This window comes from Eublepharis macularius, chromosome 9 (assembly GCF_028583425.1).
Source record: "Eublepharis macularius isolate TG4126 chromosome 9, MPM_Emac_v1.0, whole genome shotgun sequence".
In the NCBI taxonomy this organism is placed as follows: Eukaryota; Metazoa; Chordata; class Lepidosauria; order Squamata; family Eublepharidae; genus Eublepharis; species Eublepharis macularius.
This window is the reverse complement of record NC_072798.1, coordinates 107,199,077-107,226,345: the sequence shown is the minus strand read 5'-3', so window position 1 is coordinate 107,226,345 and position 27,269 is coordinate 107,199,077. Positions and strand designations below refer to the sequence as shown.

The following is a 27,269-nucleotide window of genomic DNA, read 5'->3' as shown; positions in this document are numbered from 1 at the left end:
AAAGCTGTGCTACCTTAGCACAAGTATCAAGAGTGGGAAAAATAATTCTTGGAGATCTCAGAATTTGTAGCAAATAAGAATGTATTATTTGGACAAAACTAGTCTCATACTTCCACAACAGAACTAACAGCATAATTAAATATCAAGTTTATCTTTAATACTGAATTCCTCATGTGTATTATCATCTTAAACATTACAAATCAACTGTGTTCAGAATTAGTCACAGTTAAGCAATATGGACATGCTGCATTTATATACAGTACATACAAGAGTTGTCATCTAATGCCTTAGGTTGTTTTATGCAAGTCTTATCCTATACACTTTGAATGATTCAAATCTAAAGCATTTTTCTCATTCCAATGGAGAAAATATTTCATTAGAACTTGCGGCATTTCTATTAAGCGGGCGGGGCGGGGTGGGGAGGATGTTTTTGTCTGAATCTTTCAAAGCCTTTTGGGCCTCTGCCTTCCACTTTCTTAAAGCAGAACTTTTGCAGAATTACTTGCAGATGAGATGTTAAAGGATCTGCAGCAGCGATCCCAGAGAAATACCCAGTTTCCTAAATGTTAGGTCATTACTTCTAATAGCTGCTGTAGCGTGGTGGCTAAGTGGTTAGACTGCTGGTTCAGATTCCGCTGCTGCTGTGAGCTCAGCGCGTGGCCTTGGGTCAGCCGCTCCTCTCAGCCCAAGCTCTCTAGCTCTAGTGTGGGGATAAGAATAATGCTGACTTTGTTCGTCACTCTGAGCGGGGCACTAATCTGACTAGAAGAGCAGTATATAAGCGCAGTTATTTGTTTATTTTTATGTATCTAATGTGGTTCATGTGAGTGGTTTTCCAGTGGTACATTGGTGGAGTGTTGAGGGCAATGACAGTAGCAAATGCTAAACAGCTTCAGAAAATTGAAGCCATGTGAAAATATCATGCTACCTCTCTTTAAATAAATACTCTGCCATCTTCTAGAGGTGCAAACCCTCCGTCATGTGATTCTGGGACTGGCAGGGACACGAGGTGGAGGCTGTACTATGAAATCTATCAGTATTTCCTGCCAGAGAATGATTTGTCCGAAGCTGCTTTTATGAGCCACATGAGGAGGATGACTGAAGTACAAAACATCAGAGCGAATGGCGTCAGAGTGAGTAGCGCGTGGTTTTGCCTTGTGTGGAGGAGACATCAGTCTCAGCTGTCAAAGATCCTTTTCAGTGGAGAGGCTTATGTTGAGGGCTTCTGTTGCTCCTATAGAGTAGGCCGCAGCCACAAACTTTATCTTCACAACAACCCTGCTCTCCTTAGTGAAACAAACTGCATTTTGTGTAATCCACTCGGTTGCAAAAACGGGGTTTAAGACGGGATGCAGATTTTGCAGCATTTTGGATTTTCCTCTTTGTCAGACTGTGAAGTCAAATCTTTCTCCTTTCATATACTGTGAACTGAGTCCATTGAATTGCAACTATCAAGTGTTGCTCCGGATGCTGCAGAAATTAGTGGCGTTTGGGGAGCGTTTGATCACTGTCTGGGATGCTCAGCGTCCCAGGCGTTCCTCCCAGTTGCCAATGAAGATTTAGAAACCAAAGACCTGCAAGGAATTGTGAGAAGGGAGAACAATTTGGATCCCTGTCACGAAAATCTGCGCCTCCAGGGTAGTATAAATTCCTGGAGGTTTGAGCAGCTTGATTTCTCCCTTTCCCCTCTTCAGTTCTTGGGCTGCTGCTGTAGGCTTTTTCCTTTAGTTAGTTTAGTAATATTTTTCCTTCTACTGGGGAAGGTCTCTGGTGTCTGTGGAAACCCTTGGCTTGTCTGTGAGTGACCCCATTGAGGTGCTTGGTTGGCATGAACTGCCTGGGTTTATTGTGAGGTCTCGTGGATTGCTTCTTCCCCCATGCATGTCTGCACAGAGAACACTCAGTTACAGGTATGGGCAACGCTGTTTTCTGCCCGGGAGCTCTTCAGTTTTCGAATTGGCCACCCTCCAAGATCCAGGTCCTGTTCTGAGGCCCGGCAGGGCGGTCTGCTTAGTGTCAAGTTTGCACCAAGACACAAATCATTTTGCCATCGTCTCTCTAATTGACCTTGCTAAAATATCCATTCCTGTTCTACCTAGTTAAGAATTGGAGGGGTCTTCCCTCTACCAGGAAGGAGAAGCGACTGCTCCCCTCACCTGATTCCTAATGTGTCCCAGGCGTCTTGTGCAACGGGAGAATTAATTAGCAGCCATCAATAATAGTGGGTAGTAAGCTTGAAACTCCTGGCCCCTGAACATCTGGTTTATATTGAGCAGAACCACAAGTGACAAAAGGCACAGGTTGGACACTTGTCAGCTTCCCTCAAGTTTTGATGGGAAATGTAGGCATCCTGGTCTCGCAGCTTGGCTCTCCGACTGCTGTCCAACGGACTTTTCAACGGTCACTTGTCCAACATTCCGCCAAGCTGCCTCCATTTCCCGCCAAAACTTGAGGGAAGCTGACAAGTGTCCAACCTGTGCCTTTTGTCACTTGTGGTTCTGCTCATAGTTGCATGACTTTGGGTGAGTCCCTGTTTCCTCGTCTGAGTGGCCTGGGACAGTAAAATGGGATGGGCCCACGTACGATCTTTGTTCCTTGAAGGACAGAATTCAAATACGATTGTGCACAATGGTTTTTATAAAATAGGTGACTTCCTTGGATTTCTTGGATTCTTTCTTCCTTTGCTTTAAGATGAAACTCTCGAGAACAAACACGTCTTCCACCTGGAATGTAGGGAGAGAGACAGGGGATTAGAAATGGTTTCTCTAACTGATGGCCCCATTTCTGATCTGTTTTTCTTTCTAGCTAATGATCTTAAGTAGTGAAGACAAAACGGACCTGTACTTCTCATCGCTCCCTGGACAAGGAGTGATTTACAATGTCATAGTGAGAGATCCGCTGTGGAACACGTCAGCTGCCTATGTGCCTGTCCACACGTATGCCTGTAACCTGAATGCTGTGGTTGATAACTGCGCCTCTCTCAGTAAGTTAACAGAACGAACATAAGAGAAAATAGCTTCCAAGTAGAAAGAGTTTCTGCCAAATCCTGTGGGGGATGTTTTACCTGGGTACTACTTTACAACTCTTCTTTATAAGTGAGATTCAGACTTACTGGATTAGGAATCAAAAACCAGCTCTTGGCGTACAGAACTGTCCTCTCACCCCCCATACGGTATACTCTGTAGTTGGGGTTGCATGTAGGAAAGCATTTTTTTCTTGGGAAGTAAAGATGTGCCTTATGGTGCACACTTCTGTACAACTTCTATAGCTGGCTGCTACGTCTGTTGACCTAGCAGTAGTCAGTCTCACTAGCAAACCTACCTAACCTTCCACGGTCATTTCCTGAGGCCCTGCTTTGGGTGTCCCCACCTTCTGAGAGGGCCATCTTGGGAGGGGGCCATCTTGGTTGTGGCGTCAAAACTCTGGATGTCTCTCCCCAGAGATATTTCTGTGCCTCCTTCTGTTGTCTCCTCTTGCCCCAGTGAGTGAAGACTTTAGCGGGGTGGGGTGGCCTTCCCTTTGTGATCTCTCCTTCCTGCCAATGTTTGAATTGTTCTTATGTTTGTGTATGTATTTTAGCTCTGGTTTTAATTGTTTTAATGATGTGTTTTTTGTTGGTTTAAATGGCTTTTAACATGTGATGTTGTTATATGTGTTTTCATTTGTTAGCCGCCTTGGTGGCCCCTATGAGGGTAGAAAGGCGGGATATAAATTTTGTCAAATAAAAAATAAAATTCAGCATAGCTGGGAGAGATGCTGTGCAAGATGCATTTCTGCCTCTATCCGGCCAATACCGAGAGTGTCGCCTCGGGTCAGACCGGCTTCATTTCTGGGTGAAAACACTGACTCGCCTGCCTTGGGTGGAATCACTGGATTGTTTTGTATGTTGGCAACAGAACCTGAGAAGAAGTCTGTGGGTAGAGACAGAAAGATGCTGGCTCTCAGTCCTGAATGAAGCGGTTGTATTAATACAATCTGTATTTTAACAGGAGGGTCTCTTTCAGAAGGCAGTATTGCTAATGTGGCCCGTCTCAGTTCCATGAAGGAAACAGGCAAACTTAGGTGGCCTGAAGTGATCAAGTCTTCATTGGCTGTTTATTATATGCCGTTTAAAGCTGATTTCTCCCCCCACCCCACCCCCCCAAGTTGGAGTGATTCAAACTGTATGTCTGGTTTGATCCCTTGAAAGCTGTCTTTGAATCCCTTGGAACACTCTGGATGGCTGACTTGCTCTTGGCGTTGTTCACAGAGTGGCCAGTCGGGACAAGCGTAGTGATCCCTTCAGACCTGCACACACAGACAGTTGAGAGGCAGCCAACCGGTTTGTGGTTCAGACTTCATCACCAATACGGTGATTGTGGAAGTTGGGGCAGGAGGAGCTTTTAGGACGAGAGGTCTCCAGACTTGCTCACTGAGTGGCAGATCATAGTTCCTGTGAAGAAGTTGCCCTTTTCTTTCGCAAGTTCTCCAATTGTATAATCTTGTCTGGATGGAAGAAACCTTGTCTCGAAACATCCTCTGGACGGGTGGGGGTGGCCAGCCAGCAGGCGGGCTGAAGGTGGTTCTCAGTGGTTGCTTGGAGGGAAATGCCCGCTCTGGCCTTGCTTGGCGCCGCACTGTGAAGAGCGGGACTCAGCCCATGCTTCTCTTTCCTTCTGTAGGAAGACTCTCCACCAAAGTGTTCTTTACCATGCTTGCCGTCCTTGGTCTCTTCGTCTGTTTCTTTGGACACCGCTTCTGGAAAACCGGTATTTATGAGGGCACGGCTGTGCTTTACACGGGCTTTGCTCCCTCCATGATTTAACTTGCCTAATTGGGGTCCCGTAGGGGTAGCTCAGCTGGCATCCTCTGCTGCGAAATCAGAATATTCTGGCAGCGGCCTGCGTTGCCCCTGAAATCTGGTTGTACACCCGCTTCATCCTTGCAGTGGGGAAAGAGTGTGTGGTTGTCGGCTGCTGGGAGAGTTACAGCCTCGCCTTGGACATGTCCATGATGGCAAGAAGAAAACTCGGAGCAGAGACTCATGCCACGACAGGGATTTTGGGTGGGGGTTAATGCCGTTGTGCCCGTGTGCTGGGAGTAGTTGAACGATTGACTGCACCAACCCAGTATAAGGACCAACCAGAACTGGCTTCCGCAAGAGTAGAGTTGGATGGTAAGGAGGAAAGGAGGTGCTCTTCGTGGAGCTTTGTCCAGTTTGTGCTTCATAATCTACTTTCTCAGTGCATTTTTGTCCCTCCCTTTCCCCCATGTACTCCCGAGCACCTTCGTTCTCTTAAATTAATCCTTACAACAGCCCTGTGGGGCAGCTTAGGCTGAGAGAGAGTGAGTGGCGCAGGCCGCTTACTGAACTTCACAGCAGAGCGGGGGTTGGAACCTGGTCGACCACGCTACGCCACACAGGCTCTCTTCCTGACACACCGTTTCAGTAAAGGTTAATGCTTTCCCTCTTAGATCTATTCTTCATGGGCTTCATCTTCGTGGCCTTCTTTTTCTTCATTGGAATTACCCAAACAGCTGACCTTCCTTATGATGGTAAGAAGAGATTTGTGGGTGGGCCTGTCTGGAAGTACCAGCCTAAAGCCCCTGATTTGAGAAGGTGCCCTCTTGGCAATCTGGCCGGTGGAAGGCTGTCTCCCCCCCCCCCCATGCTGTTGCTTCTCCAGCGTGGGTCGCTGAACAGCAGTCCTTAAGGCGGACTTCCTGGGGCCGGCCTCTCAGGCGAGGTCTGGGGGTGCCCATTGTAGATGAAGGCTGCTTGACCGGGAGCGCTGGTCTCCTTCAGCAGGCGCTGCTGCTGGTATTTTTCACTAGGAGAAAACGAAACGCAGCTGTTGACGCGACTTTTAAATTAAAATAAGAAATTCGAGGTCTTTGTGGAATAGCAGCAGGAATAGTGCAGAAAAGGAACAGAGTGTGGGGTATCTTGTTTCAAGAATATTGATACTGTCTTAGAAGGGCAAGTTTCTAGCCCGCATGGCGGCAGAGGTTTGCTTGCAGCGTATGGACAAGCGCTGCACCAAACACAATAAAGGAAGCGAGCCGAAAAGTATATTGCCCTATACACAGTTTTACAATAATTTACAATGAGGAATACACCAATGGAGAGCAGTTTAGTACATCAATATTAAGAGCAAGAAAAGTTCCATCAAAATTCTTCAAATATTCAACAGGTAAGTGGTTTTAATAATCACGTCGCTGTCAGTTCGTGTTATTTCATCCCGAAATCCATAGGAGCCGTTTGGAAACAACGAAGAACGCTGAGCGGCAACGAGCTTACCGGTCCAATCCTATTTGGCTCGTTTCAGGAAAAATCCTTCATCAGGCCACCAACCTACAATTTATCATTAAAAGTCCATCATAGACTGTCTCACAACATCAAATAACAGAACTGATATTCAAAAGCACTATCAGTTCTGTTATTTGATGTTGTGAGACAGTCTATGATGGACTTTTAATGATAAATTGTAGGTTGGTGGCCTGATGAAGGATTTTTCCTGAAACGAGCCAAATAGGATTGGACCGGTAAGCTCGTTGCCACTCAGCGTTCTTCGTTGTTTCCAAACGGCTCCTATGGATTTCGGGATGAAATAACACGAACTGACAGCGACGTGATTATTAAAACCACTTACCTGTTGAATATTTGAAGAATTTTGATGGAACTTTTCTTGCTCTTAATATTGATGTACTAAACTGCTCTCCATTGGTGTATTCCTCATTGTAAATTATTGTAAAACTGTGTATAGGGCAATATACTTTTCGGCTCGCTTCCTTTATTGTGTTTGGTGCAGTTCTACTGAGGAAGCTTTTCCCCCTTGGTTTCTGTAGCGTATGGACAAGGCCTGCTGGAATCTCATAAACCACAGGGGTCGTTGAATAAGACTTCCAGTGGCTGGGAACAGAGCTTCCGGACCCTCAGCCGAGACCAGCAGTCGCTGGAATAAATTGTGCAAGAAAGTAAACGCTGCAGAATGAGATCCAGAGGAGTTCGCCGTGTTGGTCTGTAGTAGCAAAACAGTAAAGAGTCCAGTAGCACCTTTAAGACTAACCAACTTTATTGAGGCGTACACTTTCGAGAGCCACAGCTCTCTTCGTCAGATGCATGGAGGGGATGAAGAAACAGACCAGAGATATATATAGGTGGGGAGCGGGGGGAGGGTGCAGGGAGGTGAGGTCCATGTGGATGCAAATCAGTTGCAAAAGTCATATCGTTCTATGTAAATAAGTGCAGAAGTGAAGCTTTGCGTTTCTTAAGCTCTAACACCACTTTACTTTTTATTTTTAAAAAAGCAAGACAAAGCTGTCTCCGAACTGGAGATCTACAGGCCTCTCTGCAGCCACCTGGTGGCTCTGTTTTGGAATACACAATTGTATCCGCGCGGATGTAAAATAATTTCTTAGAGGGACAGCTTCTGGTACATACGTCATTCCCATCACCTTTCCTTTGAGCTGCAGGTAGTTCTGGATTATCCAGCTGTCTGTAAACAAAGCTGCCACAGCAGTGCTGCGTGGATGCTTGTGATGGGAGCTGGCATGGCTCTCTACTCTGCGTGTTCCTCAAGCAACACGGGACCTGTCCCTGCTGCGCTGACGGATGCCACGTAGAGGGGTGTGTCTGTTTCCAAAGAGCTGTGATGGATCTCTTCAAGTTAACCACAGTGATATATAACGTAGTGTGAAATACTAGATTGTAATCTTGGGAGTGGGTGAAGACGAACATGCCTGTATGCTGCTGATTTTTGTTGTTGTCGCTGTTTGTAAACGGTTTGTCTTCCTCTTGCTTTCCTCCTCCTTGCCTTCCTTTCCAGTGGATCTTGGGTGTACAGCACTTGCTGGAGCTGTTGGTGGTCTCCTCTTGGTAGCATACTGGTGGCGATTTGGCGTTGTGTTCCTCTGCATGTTGGTTGTAGGATTCGTGCTGGGCTTTCTGGTTGCAGCGACCATGTTCTTCACTCCCTTAGGTGAGTCACACGGTATCGCTTCCCGTGATTTCTCTCTTAATCCCCCAGAAAAATGTGAATATTTCATCAAGTTTCGTATGTGGATAACTCGGTTCCCAGTTGTAATCTTCACTCGCTAAGCCTGTGTTTGGACAGCATGGCAGACGGTAGTGAAATGTAGACGTAATGTAGTCGGCTCACTCGGTCCGTTTGCTGTGCTCATGGATTCCCCTCGTCCTCTCGTGTGCGGTGTTAGATAGAACAACTCTAGGCTTGGCCAAGGTTCAGTCCAGTTCTGCACACTAGAGGAGCAGCGGGAATGGAACTGCCGCGGCCACCAGCCTGTTCTAATTTGTTGTGATGCGTTTCAGACTTGAAAGATGCTGCTGTTTTTCTATGGGGCAAAACTGCTGCTGTTTTTAAAATGGGGACTTGTAAGTGTATAAAGGTGGCATTTAAGCAGAACATTCTGTGGATAAAAGTAAATGCATTGGACCTCTCTGCACTAAAGTAATTTGTATTATTTAAATCCCGATCATGAGGTTCGAATGGATATGAATGTCCATTTGTGTGATCTTTCTAAACCTCACTCGTTTCCCCCGTGTGGCAGGGAGCTGAGATGCTTAGTGCGTTTCTGACACGTGTCCTCCTAACCCTGCTAGTCCTGCTGGATCTCTCAGTGGACTTCGGTGCCACCGACCACGGTCGCCTCTCAGCCCTGGCAGGGCTGTGCTGTGACGGCTCAAGTCCTGGCAGGGTGACGGGTCTCAGAAGGTCGTACTAGGGGACTCCCCTTCTACCCCACGGCCATTGACATATTGCGTCCCCCTTGTGTTAATATTTACACGAAGCCACTGGGAGGGGTCATCAGGAGGCTGGGGCTGCGGTGCCACCAATATGCAGATGGTTCCCAGCTCTGCCTTTTCCCCACCTGTTTCCAAGGGTGCTGTTGATTTTCTGAACTGGCGCTTGGAGCCAGTCATGGGTTGGATGAGGGTGAACAAGCTGATCCGGATGAGACAGAGTTTCCCTGGGTTAGTATAAAGGCTGAACGGCGGTGTGAGATCTTTTCTGTCTCTAATGTGGTTACACCCCCCCCCCCCGAGAAGTCTGGCTCGCGGTCTAGGAATAGGGGTCACCCTGGAAAGCCGGGTGGCTGTAGTGGCTCCGAGCACATTTGCCCAGCTTTGGCTGGTGCATCCGCGGTATCTGTTCCTGGTTCAGTCAGATCAAGCCACGGCGCTCCACGCCTTAGTCACTTCTCAGCGGGAGTACTGCAATGCTCTCTGCTCTCAAAAATTGTTTGGAAGCCGCCGCTAGACTGCCGGTTGGGACCAGCTATCAGGAATAAGTGACCTCAATATTACAGCAGCTACACTGGCTACTGACCCTCTCCTGGGCCCCATTCAGGCTTTCGGTGCTGTCCTTTGCAGTCCCACACGGCTTAGGACTGGTGTGTCTCGAGGACGGTCTTCTACTGCGTGTTCCTGCCTGGGAATTAAGATCACAGAGAGGCCCTACAGACTGTCCCGTCAACCAAAGAAGCTCGGTTGGGGGATACCCAGGAGAGGGCCTTTTGGGTAGCAGTCTCATGATGGTGGAACAGCCCCCCCCCCCCCGGGAAGGGTGTCTGGCCCCCTCACTCTCTAGTTTCAGGAGGTATTTAAGACAGTTTTTAAAATGTGGGCTGTGTTTTACCTCTGTTTGTAACTGTTTTTGATAGATTTGTGTTTATATTGTAAGCCATCTTGAGCACCTTTGGAGGAAAGGAAGCTAATAAATACTTTAAAGAAATAAAAATAAATAAACCCTCTACAGCCACTTGGCCCTGGCCTAGTCGGTGTGGCTGAACTTCTGTACAATAACGGGGTTGTGGATCTTGCTGAGGGGAATCTCTTGAGAGAAACCTCCCCTTCTCCCTCCCTTTCTGGTTGTGTTTTTTTTTTTGGCTTTGCGCAGACAGAATACTACTTTTGACTCATGTTATGAATCTGGTGCTTTCCAGGTGACTACAGCGTTTTCCAGGACGATGCTGTGTTTTGGGTGACGTTCTGTTGTGTGGCCTTGATGGTTCCAGTCATATTTGTTGGCTGTCCTCTAGTTGTAAGTAACTTTTTTGTCTGAATACCTTTGCCATAACCATTTGGGGAAAGTAAGAGCAGAACCATATAAGTAACTGACTTTTAATCGGTGCTTTCCCCTATGATTTCAGAGGGGCAGCTGTTACACTGTTCTTGCAAAATAAAAACCTGGTGGCTACTTTGAGGCAAACAGCGTTTCTTTTGGTAGGCGTTTTCATGAGTCAGAGTTCATTTCCTCACCCATATCTGAGGAAGTGAGTTGTGATTCACTAAAGCTCATATTGAAATCAGTATCATAGAATCATAGAATCATAGAGTTGGAAGGGGCCATACAGACCATCTAGTCCAACCCCCTGCCCAGTGCAGGATCAGCCTAAATGTCTTGTAGGAGCTGGTGGGTTTTTGTTCGGGTTTCCCTTATCTCTTCCCTCTCCCCTGCCTTTAAGATAATCAGCAGGAAGCCTTGCTCCTGGTGACGTCCAGGCTTGGAGCCGAGGCCTTTTCAGCTGTGGCACCACAACAGAGGAATCTTCCGTTCAGGGAGGGAGGCCAGCCCCCCTCTCTCCCCTTTTCATTTTAGGTGGCGTGATTTTTTTTTGTTCCTGTGATGTTTGGATTCTAATTCTGTTATGTTACCTCCCCCCCGCTCCCCCTCATTGCTCTATTTTGCATTGAATTTCTGAATGGCTGGATGGTGCTGAGCTCTGTCGACCTTTTGGTAGAAAAATGCGGGCTTCGTCTGCTTGGCTGTGGAATCAGCTGGTGCTCATTTCCTGCCCTTCTGCAAGGGAGCAGCCGTGTTCCCAGGAGCAGCTTTTTGTCCTCTTTAATCGTGACCATCCAGAAGAGCCCTGCTAGACCAGACGAGCGAGCCATCGGGTTCAGCGAGCCATTTCACATGTGGCCAGTTGGGTGCCCTGGAGCACCCACAAACGGGCCAGAAGCCAGAATCTCTCTCCCCCCCGCCCCCCGCTGGAATATGGAGGTTCTCTTTAGACCTCAAGGCTGGTGGCCATTGATAGGCTACTGTGCCGTGGATCTGTTTACCGCCCCCCTTTTAAAGCAACCCAAGTGAATGGTAATCGCTATGTCCCAAGTTCCACAAGTTAACGACGTACTTCCTGTTGTCTGCTCTGAGCCCGTTAACCACTGTCTTCATTGGATACCCGTAACTTCTAAGAGGACGGGAGGGGGGGGCTTCTCTGTCCACCTTCCCCGCCCTCTGCACGATTTTATACGTCTCCCCCCCGCCCCCGTCTGTGGCCTAAACTCTCCTCATTGGCGAGCCCGTGTGGTGTCGCTGTTAGAAGGTCACACTCGATCTGGGAGACCCGCTCTGCCAGGGAAACTTTCTGGGTGACTTTGGGCCAGCCGCACACCCTCCGCTGGGATGTTGTGAGGATAAAGCGGGGGGAAAGTGAATGATGTCAGCTGCGGTGGGTCTCCGTTGGGGAGAAAGGTGGGTACAAATGAAGTAAACACAAACTAGACAAGCCCTCCGCTCCGTCTGCCGTCATCCCAATCTGTAAACCGCCCTGATCTTGCTGAAAGTTCCATTTTCAGTCCCTTTCCTAACAGTCCCGGAACTGGGCTTTGCCTTTTTTTGCTGATTCTTCGTACTGTCAGCATTTCCGTTGAGCTCCCCACTAAGATCTCTTCCCTGCTCAGCTGTCTCCACTTCAGAACGATTGCTGTAGAAACAGATGTTGAGTGGAGAACCAACATCCTCAGTAGCCCTATGAAAACGGGCTATAACCTGTTTGAGGAGCGCATTAAACCTCAGGCACACCTTACGACGGATTTCTCTTTGCAGCTGAACATCGTGGCTTGTGGCATCCTAGGCTCTTACACGCTAGTCTTGGCTGCTGCCTGCTACTTGTATACCAGCCTCTCGTACATTGGCGTGAACCTCCTCCGGCGAGTTCTCAACAATGACTTCAGAAGAGCTTACTCCAATGTTCCCTTTCAGCCTAACGGTGAGTAAGTCTTGACGTTACCTTGGGAAGAGCACTCTTGCTCTTCCATTCTTAGTGCTTGTGAATGCTTGGAAAGACAGAGCTTTGATACACAACTGAGGGAACGCTTGCTGACCTGCGCCTCTTCAGACTGCAGGCAAAAGGCCACAGGCTTTGAATGCTGCCCCTCCCCAGTAAAAACTCACTGCGCTTAAAAGAACTGGCGCTTGAGAGGTAGTTGCAGGGTGAGAGGAGGATTCTGCCCTGCCAGCGTCAGTCTCCTGAGCGGTCGTAACACTCAGATGGGATCTCCCGCCTGCCCTTCAAAGTGGCCCCATCCAGCACAAGCTGCCTCGGGTGACCCAGCCGTCCGTGCCACTCGGCTGTAGCAATAGGACGAGGCGTAGGAGGGTAATTCTGATCCTGCACAGTCGTGAAGCAGTCCTGGGCAGGGGGCTTCAGGTCAAACTGGGGGTTGTGTGTGAGGCTGGCAGCATTACAGACACGTAAGCAGCTACTAGAGGAAGCCTGGAGTCACTTCCCCTATTCTTCCCTGTTGTGAGGATTAGGTTACAAAGAGTGTTCTCTTCCTGTGTCCTAGTATAAGAGCAGGGCCGGATCGACAGGGGGGCAGGGGGGGTAGTCTGCCCCTGGCGCCGCCAAAGAGTGGGCGCAGCTGCCAACCCCAGGAGCTGGGCGCCCCCTGTCTTGTGGGGCAGGAGAATGGCGTGGGTGGCTTCCCAGCCACTCGCGCTGCTGCCACCAGCTCCGCGGCGCGCCAGGACAGCCGGCTTGCCGTGGGGCGGCACGCGTCGCCCTGCATGATGACATCACGGAAGTGACATCATCACGCAGCACTGGGAGCGCGCTGTGTACACACGCAAGTGGCCAGTCTTCGGTTGCCCTGGGCACTGGCAACCGTAGCCCCGGCCCAGTATAAGAGGATGGGGGTGTGGTTTCCTTTATGGGATGCCAAACAAAAGAGACCTCCCTCTGCCGAAGACACCGGAGAGGTGCTGCCAACCGGACACTCCCTGGGCAGTGGGGCTCAGTGGGGGGTGACTTTCCGTAAGACAACTTCTCATGGCTATAGTGGGAGGCTGGAAGGATGCCCACTGATGGGACTTGCCTATCTTCACAGCCCCTCTTTTGGTGAACTTCAACGATTCTCTTGACTGGGGGTCGGGGGGGGGAAGCTTGCCCCAAAAGGTTTGAGAGCCTCCAGGGAGGAATATGGAGCCTGCTCTCCTCTCCTCTCCTCTCCTCTCCTCTCCTCTCCTCTCCTCTCCTCTCCTCTCCTCTCCTCTCCTCTCCTCTCCTCTCCTCTCCTCTCCTCTCCTCCAGGGAGCTTGCCTTAGACAGCTGCAAAGGAAGGATTCTGAGCTGCTTTAGAAGGGAGCTGTTAGTGTGTGGAAAGTTCTCGGTGTGGACAGACGGATGTCAAGAGGAGCTGGGCGGCAGGGGGGGGAGTGGTGGACCTCAGACTCCCCAGGGCAAATGAGCGAGCCAAGCAAACACAGGCGTTGGGAGGGTGGATTCTCCATTGAACGGGTCCTTCCTCTTGCAGACCTCATCCTTTTGGCAGTCTGGGTGATGCTGGCATTTGGTGGGATCACGGTGCAGCTGCGCCGTGAGAGAGGCGAGGCGCCTTTCCCACCCCACCCTTATCGGCTATGGAGGCGGGAGAGAGAACGCAGAATAACCAACGTCCTGGACCCGAGCCACCACGTCCCTCCCCTGAAAGAGAGGATTCTGAGCCAGGTCTCCCAGGTCAAGGACTTGTTCCACAGAGAGCAGCCGGCAGGGGAGAGAACGCCGCTGCTTCTGTAGCCGGGGAGGCCGTTGGGAAGAGGCTGCGGGGACACGGCTGAAGGTTTTGAGGAGGTGTCCGGTGGCACTGCAGTCACGGCTTTGCCCAGCTGGATGAAGCTAACGTGGGCTGGCCAGAGACGAGCACTAGTCCAGCCTGAGAGGCCCTGCATTCTGTGTGGCAGCCTTAACTGGCATTTAACTGTGGGTAGCGAGGATCAAGGACACATATATGCCTTATGCAGAGGGGTGTGTGCGTGGGAAAAGGAGGGGTGGGTGAGAAAGGAGTTCAAGGGTAAAGTTTGCAACTTTAAAACCTCAGATCCCTGAGGAGATGATCACTTCAAGCGCATGCTGAGTTGATTCTTCCTTTCCTTTGAACTCTGCATCGAATGCCAGCCCTGAGCGTGGTTTGAGTTCTAAGCTGGATTTGCAAACAGGGAAAAGGTAACCGAAGACGGATGGTGTCGGCACTGTTACAGCTATGCAATACCGGTACAAAGCCTGCATCGTCCCTCCTGGCTGATAAGTACTTTAAGATAAACTCAGCTTTTACTTGTATTCACTTTCTGTGTCGGGAAGATGAGCAGTTCTAGTTGCAAAATCCCAGAATGGGGGAAGTAAACTTTATTCCCTAGCAGAGTGTTACTTGGGCCTTGCCAGGTACGGTAGACTAAGTTAGTAGCTGCAAAGGTTAAGAAAAATGGCCACAGTCTCTGAAATGGAAGTCTTTATTGGAGAAGGAAAAGCATTAGAATATCCAGGAATTAATTTGGCGGTTGTCCTTGCAGATCTTTTTATAGCAACCATATGTTGCATAAGAGTACTATTCTTGGCCACAACACTAATGGTCACTTTATTTCTTCAGCTTTTATATTTGAAAGATTAAACAATTTGCAGGCCCCTGGGGCACTTCTGTTCAGGGGCCTTGAGAGGGACTTAGAATGGGCCGATCTTCCCTGGCTAAACCCCGGCCAGGCACAGGGGAGTGTTCCCGATGCGTCTGCCTGAGCGCCCCCCCCCCCGGCTTGCAGTAAGGCGAGGAGGAAGCAGAAGCTGGCCTTCTCGGAACGTGGCAGCTTGTAGGCAGCCTTAGGGGACACGCGGTGAGCAGTCATTGGGGGAAGGGGGGCTGACATTAACGCTGCCAATTAGTCCAGTATGCAAAGGCAGATGTGGTGGAAGTAGCCTGAGCTCCTGTCACTCGCAGGACTCCCTAGATTTAAGCCACGCTCTTGAAACCTGCGTGGTGGCCGGAGAGGAAGCTTCTTAATCTGCTAGGCCAGTGGAGTTTGAGATGCTTGCCGTTTGTGCAGACTGGGGGTTGCAGTGCCTGCAGCAGGCGCTTACAGTTGAGAACTTTTAGGAAGGGAACGTCTTCCTTTTCCGTGCTGCTGTAGTCGACGCTGGGCCTGTCAAGCTTATCAATTCTTCAACAAGCACAGGAGAATCGATCTTGTCCAACATTCCTCCCAGACAGGCAGGCCTAGCAACAACACACCTTTGCTTCCCGTTTACCAGTCAAATTCGGCCTCTCCTCACATGTTCAACAGAGAGGTGGTGTGTTCCAATTTGATCTCTCTTGGACTGGTGTGACCGTGTCACCTTCTGTATTGGGGGAGTGCAGAGGCGGCAGAAGACTTGTTGGCCCAACCCCTTAGACGTCCCTGTTGAACGGGACAGCTGCGGTGGTGTGCTCAAGTTGTCTTTCAGATTTAGAATTGCCAGGAGGAGCTCTGGGAAATGCGCTGGTTGCAGCAGGAGAGACAGCAGCCGGCCACCCCTGCCCATGACACCCAGGCCCTGTTTAGCCCATGCCGTGGCGGCTGGCTGGGGTTCCAACTTTCCTGCCAGATTGGGAAGGCAGGTGCTGCTGCCGCCGCCGCCTTTCCCCCCCTGTTCTAGTGCATCCTGGCAACCGTGGGGCCCCAAATGATGAAGCAAATCGATATTCTCAAGATTTTCTGAAGATCTGCAACAGCGTCAGATGGATCAAAGTAGGCAACCTTATTTTAAATACACAAAAGTTAACATTTGATTGTATGGCAATAAATAAATGTGATCATAAATGATGGGGAAATTCTATAGTTCTTGGCCACTATTTGGAGATCAAGGCCGCCATTTTAATTTTTTAAAGCGAAAGAAGTAGATGAAATACCGTTTGTGTTTGCTGCCTGGTCATCTCTTAGTACTGACAAACTGCCATGTCCAGAATTGTAATTACTGGTGGGGGCGGGGCGGGGCGGTGAACAGTCATTATTACGATGCAAAAAATTAACCAATTTTCTATCTTTTTATAATAAATATGCTTGTAATTTAAAAATGTATTTGAGATTCTTTGCGTTGGGGGCCTGATTGGTGTTCGTCCAGCCTTCCTCCTCCTAGAAGGACATGGCTTGTGTCTCTGGTTTGTTATTTATGGTCTGCCTTTCTCACTTAGACTTAAGGCGGATTACAGAGTTTAAGTCAATACAACCAACAGCAGGGACATTCAATAAACAATGCAGTAAGGTATACACATTTGAATAGATTTGATTCGGAGCTGAAACAATGCTGAAGATCAATCCCCCCCTCGGTTTCCCTGGGTATTTATTATGGAAAGCTCGAACCAGTTTCTTGGCTCTCACATCAGTAGACTTAACCCATTCAACCTGGCTCTTTGGAAAATGATTCCATTGAATTAGATAGTACAGCACCCCCCCCCCTCTTCCACTCGGAGTCTAAAATGAGTTCGATCTCCTGATGGGGCTCTCCATCTATAAAGATTGGAGGTGGGGTCATGGGGTCAGGGTGCCACTTGTCCGGTCCAGGGTCCTTTTTGAGGAAACTGAAATGGAAAACTCGGTGCACGTGTATCAAGGGTTTTTTGGCAGTTCTAGTTCCACAGTAATATCATTGATCCATACGGATTACTTTGAAAGGACCCAAATACTTCTATCCTAGGTGTTTGCTGGACTGTGCTCCTTCCAAATTTTTTGTGGATATGTAAACGCTGCCTCCCACTTTCAGGTTCCAGGGGGGGGTGAACGTTTCTTATCAGCCTGGAGTTTATAAGCATGTTTAGCCCTCTCCAATGTTTGCTTCACTACGTTCCACTGTGTCACAATTCTAGTCCACCACTCCTTCAAATCAGCCCCCTTTATGTCTGGGTTTGTGCCTAGCATGGGAAGAAGCTTCCCTTCAAAACCCCGAGTCACTTGGAAGGGGTTTTTCTCCTTCCAAGTGACTCAGGGGTTTGAAGCAGGGAATGAAATGTGCTTGTTTGGAGAATAAATGAACCAGTCCTAAAATTAAAGTTTTTCCCTTAAAGGGGGGAAGGTCAGTGATGAAGTCCATGGAGATGGTAGACCAAGGTCATGGGGGGAAGGTATCTAGCGGTTGTAAGAGACCTGGAGGCTTCCACCCTTGTCTTTTCCCCATCAAACAAACAGGGCAACTGGACACATATTGATGTATGTCTTTTCCTCATTCCTGGCCACCAGAATTGCCTCTGTTAAATGCAATGTTTTTACAAACCCGAAGTGCCCTGCTGTTTTGTCATGGTGACATTTTTTCAGTACCTCCCCCCCCCCTCAGGGTATGTACAGTTTGCCCTGTTGGTGCCAGCACCCCTCCTCCCCATTCTCCAGAGAATCTTGCAAACCCTCCTTCCCCTCCTTTTCCTGCTCTGTTTTTGACTATCTCCAGCCATGAGTTCGATGGGCGAGCAAGGAGGTTTTGTGCTTGCCTGTGTGTCAGTTGGGAGGCCAACTGTGTGGGTGTGAAAATACTGTCAACAATTTCCTCTCTCTGACTTTCGTGTTGAGGGAGGTGGGACAGAGCATCTGCTAAAAAATTCAATTTCCTTGAGAGATGCTTGAGTGTGAATTGAAACTTTGAGAAGAACTCTGCCCACCAGAGCTGCTTTGCCCCCAAGCTGCGGTGTGATCTAAGTGCTTCTAGATTTTTATGATCAGTCCAAATCTAGAAGGGTATTTTGGCCCCTTCCAGCCAATGTCGCCAAGTGGCTAGGGCTAACTTAATGGCTGCTGCTTTCTTGTCCCAAACCGACAACTGCCTGTCTCTGAAAACTTTTTGGATACCTAAGTGCAGGGATGTAGCTCTCTATTAGAGCCTTCTGGTAAAATCACCCCCCTCCCCATGGCCACATCACTAGCATCTACTTGCACAATGAACTTCTTGTTTTCATCTGGGTGGCGTAGCACAGGTTCAGAGGTGAACAGGGTTTTTAATCTCTCAGATGCCTGCTGGTATAACTTCGTCCATTCCAGCTTAGCACTTGGTTTTAGCCCTTCTGGTCTTTTTCCTTTCGTTTTTAACAAGTCTGTTAAAGGTAGTACAGTTTGGGCAACGTTTTTAATGAACGGTCTGTAAAAATGTGCAAAGTCCAGGAAGGATTGTAATTGCTGTCTCGTTTTAGGAGCCTCCCATCCCAACACATCTCTCTGACTTTAGTGGGGTCTAACTCAAGTCCTTCCTTGGACACTCTTTAGCCCAAGAAGTCCAGCTCAGTTTTATGAAACTCACACTTTGGCAATTTTGCAGTTTTTTCTTATAAAGGGTACTCAGAATCTCCCTTACCAACTTCACATGCGAGTCATACTCATCAGAATAGATCAGAACATCATCAAGATAAACAACCACTCCTTTGTACAGGTATTTATGCAGCACTTCATTAATCAGATTCATGAAGACTCCAGGTGCCCCTTAAAGCCCGAACGGCATGACTAGGTACTCAAACCATCCCAGAGGGGTGTTAAAGGCTCCTCCTCCTCCTTGATGCGCACTCTGAAGTAAACATCTCTAGTCCAGTTTGGTGAAAATATTTCCTTTGGCCACCACTCCCAGCACATCTCTAATGAGGGGAAGTGGGTATGCATTGACACTGCATTACTCCCGATAATCCATGCACAAACGTAAGACGGCCATCCTTTTTGCAAAACAACACTGGGGCAGCATGAGGGGAACTTGCGGGTCGAATGACACACCTTTCCAATTTTTTTTCAATGAACTTGCAAAGCTCTGCTCTGCTCACTCAGCTGAGCTCATGGAATACAGCCCCTAAGGAAGGTTCTGCCCAGGGATCTGCCAGGTATTTTCCCCAAGCACTTCACTGCATCACTCAGGTGTATGAGTTAAAGATACTTTATTAAAGAAGAATACCAGTATCAAGATTGTCAGACAGGATCATTTACTGAAGTGACTCAAGGTAGCAAAGCAAGGTTAATTATAGGACAAAGTCCACGCCCCCCCAGTGGGAAAGTAAGTTCGTTAGGATTTTGACGTGCGGAGCCAGGAGAGAGGGGAGGAGGGAAAGGATGAGCTCTGCGCAGTCTCTTAGGAGGTTGGTGCAGTCTCGGCTGGAACTTCAAGGCCACGTTCTCAGGCCAGCCAGAAAATGGCAATCAAAACACCTGCAAGATAAGCAGCTAGCAACCAGTCAGCAAAACAGGTTCCCTCTGCATGTTCTCAGAGGTACACTACACACTACAGCAAGAAATCCATAACCCATGACAGATACGCTGGAGGCGTATCTGACATACTGCCCTTCAAAGATTCTTCTAAAGTGACCCCCCGGGTTTCTCCAGGTACTTCTTGTGAAACTGATGTACAAGCTTAGGAGCATTCACATCCGAAGCCTTCACCCACTCCACATTACTCTTGTTGAAATGAACCCATTGAATGAAGTAATACAATCCACCCCCCCACCCCCCGTTTCATTTTAGAGTCCAAAACATCCTCAACTTCATAGCGCGGTTGGCCATTCACGATGAGGATCTGGGTGCCACACGTCAAGGCGCAGAGCCGCCTTCAGAAGGCTGAAATGAAATACAGGGTGAACGTTCTTTAGGTTCTTTGGCAGTTTTACTTCCACAGTCACATCATTGATCACCTGAATGACATCAAAGGGTCCCAAATATTTCTACCCCCGTTTTTTGCTCGGCTGCCCCCCCCCCCCCCTAGATTTTGTCAGGCTCTGGATGACAGAATACAGCAGACAAACCTTTAGTTCATTATGGCAAAACACAGGTTCTTGGTTAAATGACTTTTATTCAGGAATCAGTTCTTTCCATATGCAGGTCCAACGGTCTACTTAGGAGTAAGTAGCTAAGTAGGGCTAGTAGGAGTTTGACAAGAATGGCAACATAGGAAATACACATCCCTTTTCTACCCGACTTTCCCAAACAATTCGTTGTTGTTGTTTCTGTGTGAGAACACTGTGCATATTTATGCTATCACATAACGAAGGGAGAAGACACATCATAGTCTCGAAGAAAGATTTGAAATTGTAAATAGACAGCCACCTGGGAACGTGTGAGAACCCACTAGAAGACTGGCAACAGGAAATGGAATTATACTAGGCAACTAAGCATACAGAGTTATGGCAATTGAGCATATACTTGACAAAAGAACTATTGGCATGGATGAATGGGTACAATCAAACATGACAGATTTTTGGTGGAGACTTAAATATGGTCTCCCACTTTTAGACTCCAGGAAGCAGAGCGTTTCCGATCTGCTTGCTTCTTGTATTCCTCTTTGGCTTTGTCCAGGGTCTTTTTGATCACTTCCCACTGGTTAATTTAGCCCACCACTCAGTCAGATCCCCCCCCCCGCTCTCATCCTGGGTGCGTATGAATGGCATGGCTTTGCCCTCAAACCCTTGAGCAACCTTGAAGGGAGAGGCTCCCATGGAGCTGTGTATGCTGTTGTTGTAACAATATTATGTGAAAACCAGAAAGCCCACCCAGTCATTCTGCTGATAATTAATGTAGCATCTTAGAAATTGTTCCAACACCTGATTAACCCTTTCAGTTTGTCCATTGGTCTTGGGATGATGGGTGGAGCTTAATCCTTGCTCTATCCCTGCCACCTGTAGCAACTCCCGCCAGAACTTGGCCACGAATTGTACCCCCGTCGGAGATTACCTTCTCAGGAAATGAGTCCAAACGGACCACATGCTGCATAAACAAAGCGGCCAACTTTTTGGCAGTACTTTGGAACATGGTATGAAATGGGCCTGTTTTGAAAACAAGTCCACCACCACTAGAATCACTGTTTTCCCCTTGGAGGGGGGAAGGTCACTTTGGGAGCCAGATAAGGGTCAGATATCTTAGTCAGATAAGGGAAGCTGCCATGATGGAACATAGGGAGAGAGGTGGTCCTATAGATACGAGGGACGAAGGCCATGAAGGGCTTTGTATATGACAGCCAAAAGCTTGAATTGAGCCTGGTAACTGAGGGGTAGCCAATGGAGTGACTGCACAAGGCTCCTGATAATAGTTGAACTGTGCTATTCTCAATGAACCAGCGTCTCAAAGGTGACCTCGAGGGAACACCTATGTAGATTGCATCACAGCAATCTAGTTTCTTTTTTTTTTTTTTTTGAAAAATTTTTTATTGGGTTAGAACATTTTTATTTTTACATTACAATCAATTTTCCCCTAATTTTTCGTTTCTAACCCCCTCCCTTTCCCCCCCTTTTGTTGACTTCCAACAGCTTTCCCACCCTCTGTCCCTTTTCCCTTACTTCTATTAAATTCCTCTGTCTAAAACAGATATACATTCTCCATTATATTAAGCAGTGCATCATTAACTCCTTTAATTATTATACACCCAAACTATACGTCTTTAGATAAACAATTTATCCCATTTTCCAGTTTTGAATAATTCTATATAAACCTATATATCATAAACCATAAAAATTTCCCACATTTAAATCAAACAATTTGATTTGTTCTCTATATATTACTCATTTCAACTTTTTATGGTAATTCTATATAACTCCTCAGATACTCAATCAATTTAACTCTTCTATACATTCAGTTTGGTGCATATAAATCTTGTCAAAGAAAGAAAATATTGTTAGTTAGTCAATCCTCATGTTTAAACCTTATCATTAATTATTCTCTATCAGTTGACCTATACATATCTATATATATCTCAATCAATTAATCTAACTGCTTATAAATTCACATTTCTCTTCCTCCCCCGGTAGAGTCACCCCTCTCTTTTATACTTTTATTATATTTCAGTAGTTCTCAAACTGCCACAGTTTTCCTCCCACCTCCCATTTCTTCTCCAGGTATTGTTTCAGCTTCTCCCAGTCTGTGTTGAACTGCCCTGAGTCCAGATCTCTCAGTTTTCTTGTCATCTTGTCCATTTCAGCCATATACAGCAATTTGTAGATCCAATCTTCAATAGTTGGTACTTCTTGTACTTTCCATTTCTGCGCATACAAAAGTCTAGCTGCTGCAGTCATATAAAAAATCAACGTCCTATGATGGGCTGGAATTCCCTCCATTCCCAAGTTTAGCAGCAGGAGTTCTGGGTTCTTATTTATTTGAAACTGTAAAATTTCACTCATTTCTCTTATTATTTCCCCCCAGAACTGCCTAGCTACCTCACACGACCACCACATATGATAGAGGGAGCCCTCATGTTTCTTACATTTCCAGCATTTATTAGAAGTATTCAAATTCCCTAGCGCAATCTTCTTTGGTGTCATGTACCAACGATAGATCATTTTGAAAATGTTCTCTTTAATATTAATACATGTCGTTGTCTTCATTGTAGTTTTCCACAAGTATTCCCATGCCTCCATTGTTATTTCTTTATTGAAATTTATAGCCCATTTCACCATCTGTGTTTTAACTATCTCATCCTCAGTATACCATTTCAGCAATACTTGGTATACCTTGGATATTCTTTTCTTGTCTTCTTTAAGAAGGGTCTGCTCTAGTTCCGAGTTCTCTGTTCGTATGCCCCCTTTTGCAAAGTCTGAGTTGTATAAGTCTCTAATCTGTCTATACTGAAACCAATCATAGTTAGGTGATAGTTCCTCTTGCGTCTTTATTCTAAGTTTAGATACTTCAATCTTAGTTATTTCTTTATACGTTAAACATTGTTGTTCATTATCCACAGCTCTCGGATCTATCACCTCATATGGAACCACCCACAAGGGGGTTCCTTCTTGTAAGTAAGTTCTATACTTCTTCCAGATTGTAAATAGACTTCTCCTTACAAAATGATGCAGGAACATCGAGTTGACCTTTACTTTGTCATGCCATAGGTATGCGTGCCATCCAAAAATTTTTTTATATCCCTCTAGGGCTAATAGTTTCTTATTCTTTAATGTCATCCACTCTTTTAGCCAAACTAGGCAGATTGCATCATGGTAAAGTCTCAGATTGGGCAGTTGCATTCCGCCTCTCTCCTTTGCATCTTGTAAAACTTTTACTTTCACTCGAGGCTTCTTGCCTGCCCAAACAAAATCTGATATTTTCCTCTGCCATTTTTCAAATTGTTTAGAGTCTCTGATGATTGGTATTGTCTGTAACAAAAACATTACTCTTGGTAACACATTCATCTTAACTGCTGCAATCCTGCCCAACCATGACAGGTTCAATCTATTCCATTTGATCAAGTCTCTCTCTATCTGAGTCCATAATTTTTCATAATTATTCTTGAACAAATCTATATTTTTTGCAGTCAGCTCAACTCCCAAGTATTTCACCTTACTAGTTACTTCACAATCCGTTGTTTCCATTAACAATTGTTGTTTCTGCTTAGTCATGTTTTTGCATAATATCTTTGACTTCTTTTTGTTAATGAAGAAACCTGCCAAATCTCCAAACTCCTTGATCTTGCCTATCACTTTTGGCATGTTCTCCAGTGGGTCTTCTACAATTAACATTATGTCGTCTGCAAATGCTCTGACCTTATATGAGTAGTCCTTTATTTTTATTCCTCGTATTTCCTCATCTTGTCGAATTTGTATCATCAGAATCTCCAATACTAAAATGAACAACAATGGAGATAACGGGCAACCTTGTCTTGTTCCTTTACTAATCGTCAATTTTTTGGTCAATTCATCATTCACTACAATTGCTGCAGTCTGGTCTCTATAGATTTCCTTGATTGCTCTGACGAATCTTTCTCCCAGTTGTAGCTTTTCCATAGTGGCAAACATAAAATCCCAGTTTAAATTGTCAAACGCTTTTTCAGCGTCTACAAAGAAGAAACCAACCTCTTTGTCACAACGCTTGTCGTAGTATTCAATAGCATTGATCACTGTCCTTAAGTTGTCTCTTATTTGTCTGTCTGGCAAAAAGCCTGCTTGTTCCTCCTCTATGACTTCCGAGAGCCACCCCTTCAATCTCTCCGCCAATATCTTCGCAAAAATTTTATAGTCATTATTGAGTAGTGATATAGGCCTATAATTTTTCACGCTAGTCAGATCTTGGCCCTCTTTTGGGATCAATGACAGCAATCTAGTTTCAATATTACCTCTAGAGATGGGCACGAACCAGGAAAATGGTGGTTTATGGTTCGTGAAAAGTGACAAACTGCCATGAATTTGCCCAGTTCGTGAACTGTTTCATTCAGTTTGTGATTTGTCACTTCCAGGGGCTGGCAAAGCAGCAGCAGCTGCAGCACTTTTCTGTTTGCATTTGCAGTTGAAAAAAGCTGCTTTCAAAGTTCCGCCACTTTTTTCAGCTGACGAGGGATCGCCCCCCCCCAGTAGTTGAAAAGCGGCCGGCGTTTGAAAGCAACACTTTTCTTGCCATTTGCAAACAGCAAGAAAAGTGCTGCTTTGAGCTTTGGTAAACCCAAAACCTGAGGTGCACGCCTCATGGCAAACTGAAAAAGGAACCAGCCTGAAGTTCATTGCAGTTTGTCAGAAATGGGCTATGATGAGCCACTGGTTTGCAAACTACAAACCGGCTTCGTTCATGAGGAACTTTGGTTCATATTTCGGTTCGTGCCCATCTCTAGTTACCGCCTTTTGAGTTCTTTGAGGTTGTTCAATTTAGAGAATATACACTATGGGCTGAACAGTTCAAACCTCTGAGTATGGACAGAAATTTCCATTTTCCAAAAAGTGGAAATTTTGCCAAGGGTGAGTTCCGACCATAATCCATTATTATGGAAAGCAATAATGGGCTGGAGAAAAGTAAGATGGAGAATAAATGAAGATCTATTACAAAATCAGGACAACTTGAACTATTTGAGAGAGGAGACAAAACATTTTTTTCCAATAAATAATAATGAAGTTTCAATCCAAATGGTATGGGACACATACAAGGCAGTTATAAGAGGAATTTAATTTTATTAAACAACAAGGACAAGAAATTTCAATTTCCCTGTAGTAGTCCCCATCTCCTCTGGGCCCTGTTCACCTTTCACAGGTGTGGTGGCTTCGTTTCCTTCCCCCCACTTCCTCTCTGTGCTGCCCCACTTCTGCCCCACTCATTTCCTTACCCCCGTCCTCCTGCAGGCCCTGGTGTTTCCCCCTCCCCCTCCCCCAGTCTCCCTTATGCTGCTGCTAAAAGCAAGTGGACATTTGAGGTGAGCCAGAGCTGCCGGGTGCCTTAGTTTGTCTGTGTGCTGGCAGGCAGGCTGCTGGAGCTGAAGGAGCCTTGATACTGGCATCAAAGTAAATTTCAGGATTCTAACCAGGACAGCAGCTTCTAGTACTATTGAAAGGCACACAGCGTCTGAGGAGCTAAACAACAGACTGCTTCACTTAGCCATGTTCTAATTTATATATATATAAACATTAAACACTTGCACCAGCTTTACAAGCACCTTTCCAGAGATTATCTGCAAATAGGAAATCTGCATAAAGCCGCCCTCTGAAGTTGTTCCTTGAAGATGCTGTAGTCTTACCGTCTTAGCTGAACCCTTTCCCAATTAACCTTAAAACAAAGATTGAGGGCCAGGGATGCGTGCACACTATTTTTTTAAAAAGCTTAATCCTACAAGGTTCTTGAATTTCTTTGAAGAGCAAATTTCTAGAGGGTATGTTTGTGGGATGCTTAGAGGTGAATGGGTAGTAACTGCTGTAGAAGTTCAGCCATTGCTGAGACTGGGCGTGGGGGGTTCAGTTCCCAGCCTCTTCATCTTATAAAGTCAGCCTCACGCAAGCACGAATTGCTTTCGTAACTGATGTGTGGTATTCAGCAGCTTAGAATTCAGATTTTGTCTAACTTTACCCCTCTAACATAGTCTACACACCCAACTCTTTATCAAATTTGAACAGCAGCTCTGAAGTTAACAGAACTACCATCCTCACTCACTCCTACTATTTCTCACAAAATCAATAGCAAGTTTGCCAATCTAAAGATCGAGACATAAATGGAAAAATATAAAACCTAAGTGTGGTAATGAAGCCAATAAAACATTTGTTAGACATCTCAAAACCACTTCAGCAAAGACCATGATGTTGTACTATGCAGTCAGCATCTGTACTGTGGAATCTGACAAACTGGGTTTGTCGCTGAAACACACTCTGGCCCACCATGAACTACTGATAAAAATAAGTTTACTGTACAAGATGCATTCTCATACAAGTTAATTTCAAGCATCTGCATTACAAAACCGAGACATGGAACACTGTCATGCCACACACAGGGAAAGTGATTTAAAATCTTGATCTTTGAACATGGACCAAAGATGATCTCTCAAACATCTAACGACACAAGCTAGACAAAAACAATTCAGTTACAAAGTATTTTTTCCACAAATGATGGCATGTTAACAACTTCATTCACTACACAATCTTGAGTCTCTCCACATTGACAATAAACATGTTGTATTCAAACAGTGCTGTATCAAATACAAGAGGATAGCGACTACTTTCAGTCCCAACTATAAAGAAAATAAGTTTTAGTGGTTGAACTCTTATTTACAAAAATACTTTAAATTACAGAAGGGATGGGTGAAGCTTCCAGAAAGCCTACTCTGGTTGACAAGTTATATAAAATCTTGTGCTTATGCAAATTTTTCTTTTTTCTAGAGTGTTCTTGGGAAGGTCACAGGGTTGGACCCTACCATCTTTTCCACTGATGAAAAACAAGAAGGGGTGATAGCACCCACATCGCTCCCCTTCTGTGGCTTTTTGTCCATCCAAATCCCATGCGCTCACAAGTCGCCCTCTTCTCGCACCCCCACACAGGATAGTCAATTCCAATCTATATTACACTCAGTTTCTAAGCACATCAAATCACAATGAAGTATATATTAAATTCAATCAGAAGCAATAAATGAATCTACATCTCCGTTCTCATATGTTGGCGTTGCCTTTCGTGCTTAGGAATTCTACATCCACAGCCAGGACTAGTTATGACAACAAAACAGAATGTATCTAGAAAAGATTGGAGGCCATCAGTTTAAAGGAAATTAAACAGGGGAAGTTAGCTACACATTTTAAACAGCTTTGTTAAAAATTCCAAGTTTGTACCGTTGGAAATTTGGGTAATGCGCAGATAAAATAATGCAATTATTTAGACCTGAGGTATTTAAATCTTACTAGTATTCATACATATGCTTTTGGTGAAGGTGTTTGTATTAGCCAACATCCACTGTACCAATTATGAATGCAGAAGCATACCAAACTCAGTCTCTCTCGCAAGCTGTGACCGTTTTTGCCATTTTCCGTTTACAAGATGGGCAGCTGTTTCATTTTTATATAGGTTTCT

At 46.2% G+C, this 27,269-nt stretch overlaps 1 protein-coding gene across 1 annotated transcript in view; it reads left to right on the top strand.

Moving 5' to 3' along the window:
• The window catches only part of TM7SF3 (transmembrane 7 superfamily member 3), a 38,419-nt gene extending 22,318 nt beyond the window's left edge, over positions 1 to 16,101 (top strand). The window contains exons 5-12 of the mRNA XM_054987906.1: positions 962 to 1,133; positions 2,806 to 2,983; positions 4,662 to 4,748; positions 5,455 to 5,535; positions 7,809 to 7,961; positions 9,946 to 10,043; positions 11,835 to 11,997; positions 13,544 to 16,101. Coding sequence (XP_054843881.1) covers positions 962 to 1,133; positions 2,806 to 2,983; positions 4,662 to 4,748; positions 5,455 to 5,535; positions 7,809 to 7,961; positions 9,946 to 10,043; positions 11,835 to 11,997; positions 13,544 to 13,806 — 1,195 coding nt within the window. The 3' untranslated portion in view covers positions 13,807 to 16,101. The remainder of the gene's footprint in view (positions 1 to 961; positions 1,134 to 2,805; positions 2,984 to 4,661; positions 4,749 to 5,454; positions 5,536 to 7,808; positions 7,962 to 9,945; positions 10,044 to 11,834; positions 11,998 to 13,543) is intronic.
• The last annotated feature ends 11,168 nt before the right edge of the window (positions 16,102 to 27,269 follow it).